Below are 3,054 nucleotides of genomic sequence, written 5' to 3'. Positions count from 1 at the left end.
TGTAGTGTAGCAAGAGAGTTGATACGCCACTTGGGTAGGTAAAGTTCCATTGTCTTGAACATACATTGTAGCAGTGACTCAGTGATGAGCACTAAGCACTCCCTGAAGCCTATCGAAATTCACTGCAGCTCCAAAAATGCTCTCTCTCTCTCTCTCTCTCTCTCTCTCTCTCTCTCTCTCTCTCTCTCTCTCTCTCTCTCTCACACACACACACACACACACACACACACAAGCTATCAGAGCAAGCACATTCTGCCATGTGGCAGGGGCCGAAATCCCTCCACCTTTTATTATAGTATAGATAGTGAATTATTTTGTTTATATGAGTGTCTTGCGTAATGCCACACGCCTTCAAGAGATGAACAAAGATGGACAAGAAAACGAAGAACAAATAGGTTCTAATCAAGGTTCTTATATAATTCCAAGAACCCAAGTGTTCTTACACACAAGGAGGAGCTAGGCTACGTATGAGAGATTCCCTGTAATGTGGACTTGTTTGGGGCCAACCCTTCCCTCTCTGAGGGTTCTTTGTAACTTAATTCTTTTTTCTCTTAATACACTTCTACCTCTTTTTTTTTTTTTTTTTTAAGGAGGAGCATACAAACTCAACGAGAGAGAGAGAGAGAGAGAGAGAGAGAGAGAGAGAGAGTTTAACACGTAGGTCTGTCCAAGAAGGCTACATTGTACAAAAATGTCCACCAAATTTGATGTAGAGAATTGTACTCAAAACTACATTGCATGCGAGTCCGAGGAGTAGTCAAACCCTTAAGGCCCAGTCTCTATTTGAATTCAAATTTTCCCCAAAGCCACAGGGTCAACCATAAAAGCCAGTATGCTTCCACACCGCGTTCCGGACATTTCTGAGGTCGCGCCCCTTAAGTGTCCGCCCAACTCCCTCCATCACAGAGCACGCCATCGCCGTACGTTGACGTGACGTGATGACATGGGGCGGCGTTATGCCTGCAGGCTTTTCTTCATCATCATCGTCATCGTCTCCGCCATAGCCTCCGCCTCCAAGCTTCTTTCTTACCCCCACGATATTCAAGCTTCTCGCCATTTCGCCCCGCCTGCTCCCCTTACTTCCTCCATGACCTCCTGCATTTCCTGCAGTACTCTCTGAGGCAGGCACGTCCATGGCAGCGGATGTAGCCACATACTTCTGTGCTGCGAGCGACATGCTGCTGCGTGATTTGGGTAGTAAATTGTATCTTCTTGAGGTCTCTTTGGCGGCTGTTGTTGCAGTTCCATTGATTCCAAAGCTTTCCATCTCCCACACCTCTTCCTCTGAGATCTCCCAATCTGTGTGGATATGGCGCTGTTGCTTTGATTCAGGCATAGCCAAGCCTAGGAGCCTCTCTGCTCCTGTGTGGGTTCTCATGGTTTTTGCCAGATTGCCTGCCACAAAGCTATATAAACAAAATGCAAAGTGCTGATATGTATAAAAGTGATACTACAGCTGGAAGTCACCTACTTGTCTACCTATTCAAGGAATAGATTGGCAATAGAAGTACTATGGGTGCTTCATATGCTAATTAGAACTATGAATGATTCCTATTGGTGCTGATTATAAGGACTATGGGAGCTAATTAGAAGGGAACTTCATATGCTAATGAGAAGGACTTAACTTTCCCCACAATGGATTCGACTTAGAAGTACTATGGGTGCTTCATATGCTAATTAGAACTATGAATGATTCCTATTGGTGCTGATTATAAGGACTATGGGAGCTAATTAGAAGGGAACTTCATATGCTAATGAGAAGGACTTAACTTTCCCCACAATGGATTCGACTTAGCCGCTTGCTTATGTTCGAATCCGATCCTCCCAGCCGAAAAATAGAGCTAATTAGAGTAGTTTGATTGGTAAAGCTCAACCACAATATTAGTGAGTATCATGAATTGGGCTTAATTGGCTAATTCATGGTTATAAGAGCTTGATCTAGAATGTAAATAGAATTTGGTCGATCGTTGCACTATCACAAGATGAGCCTACAGCAGTACACCGTACATTTCGCCACACTTAATGCTCTTCTTGTGGTGTTCAATGCAAATTAAGTGCATAAAATCAAATTGATTTTGGCAAGACAAGAGGGATAATCACATCAACATTCCACTAGTGCATATAATCTTGATCAAACAAGAGGCATTGTGATTATAAAAGGATTAATAACCCTGAAAGAGTATGATCATCTGTTGATGAAATTGATCAGCATTGTGCAATGCAAAAGAGATAGACAGAGGAGGTAATGAATATCAAATTAGAAGGGAAGGGGGGAGCAAGCCAGTCAAGATATTTTGAAGCAAGTAGCTAATCATGAAATGATGATGAAGGGAGCTAGGTGCATTGCCTCAAGGTAAGCTAGCTCTAGAGCTAAATGAAAACAATAGAAAGTGAGGCTTTGCATTCAAAGGCTAAGAAGGCCTACCACAATTATATAGGGGCTAGGGTGCATGCCAATAAATATGCTTTTGGGTGGGTGCCCTCTCTCTCTCTCTCTCTCTCTCTCTCTCTCTCTCTCTCTCTCTTTCCTTAAGTACTGTATCATTCAATTCTCTCCCACTTTTTCATTCAACCTCCCTTATCCACTCACACATGCATGATCTTCCCCATTGTAACCAGACTTATTCTAATAAGTGAAAGTGGCGTGTATGGAAAAAACAAGTTGCCGTCCACCCTTTTCTCTCTTTTGATTGAATCACTTCATATTCCTTCCAACAGCTCCTTCAATGAGCTTTTCCTTTTCTACAAAGTTTTGCTTCTTCCAAAACCCATTTTGTACACATTACCAAGGAGGCATGCAATCCAACTTTTGGGGAAGCTCATGAGTTGGTTCCGAGAAAAGTTAAAATTAAATTCTTCCTTTAAATAAAGCAAAAATTTAAGCACCAAATTTTGCTAGTTACCAATGTTAGTGAGCTCAATAATTAGACATTGCCAAGCGATGGTTGCTTGATGTTGCCAAATGATGGTTGCTTGATGCAACTTACCAAGCCCTCCTTATCATTAGACAATAACTCTATTAACAAAGTACTTGAATATGTCATCAAGGTTAAG

General features: G+C 42.1%; 1 protein-coding gene across 1 annotated transcript; it reads right to left on the bottom strand.

Annotated features, from left to right (window-relative positions):
* Positions 1-234: 234 nt before the first annotated feature.
* LOC147416622 (uncharacterized) lies at positions 235-2,426 on the bottom strand. Its single transcript, XM_086508214.1, has one exon. It carries the CDS (start codon positions 1,376-1,378, stop codon positions 815-817), a length of 564 nt encoding a protein of 187 aa, XP_086364340.1. The 5' UTR covers positions 1,379-2,426; the 3' UTR covers positions 235-814.
* Positions 2,427-3,054: the final 628 nt, after the last annotated feature.

This window comes from Adiantum capillus-veneris, unplaced genomic scaffold, assembly GCF_014529385.1.
Source record: "Adiantum capillus-veneris isolate H3 unplaced genomic scaffold, ASM1452938v2 Hic_scaffold_741, whole genome shotgun sequence".
In the NCBI taxonomy this organism is placed as follows: domain Eukaryota; kingdom Viridiplantae; phylum Streptophyta; class Polypodiopsida; order Polypodiales; family Pteridaceae; genus Adiantum; species Adiantum capillus-veneris.
This window is presented reverse-complemented; position numbering and strand designations above follow the sequence as displayed.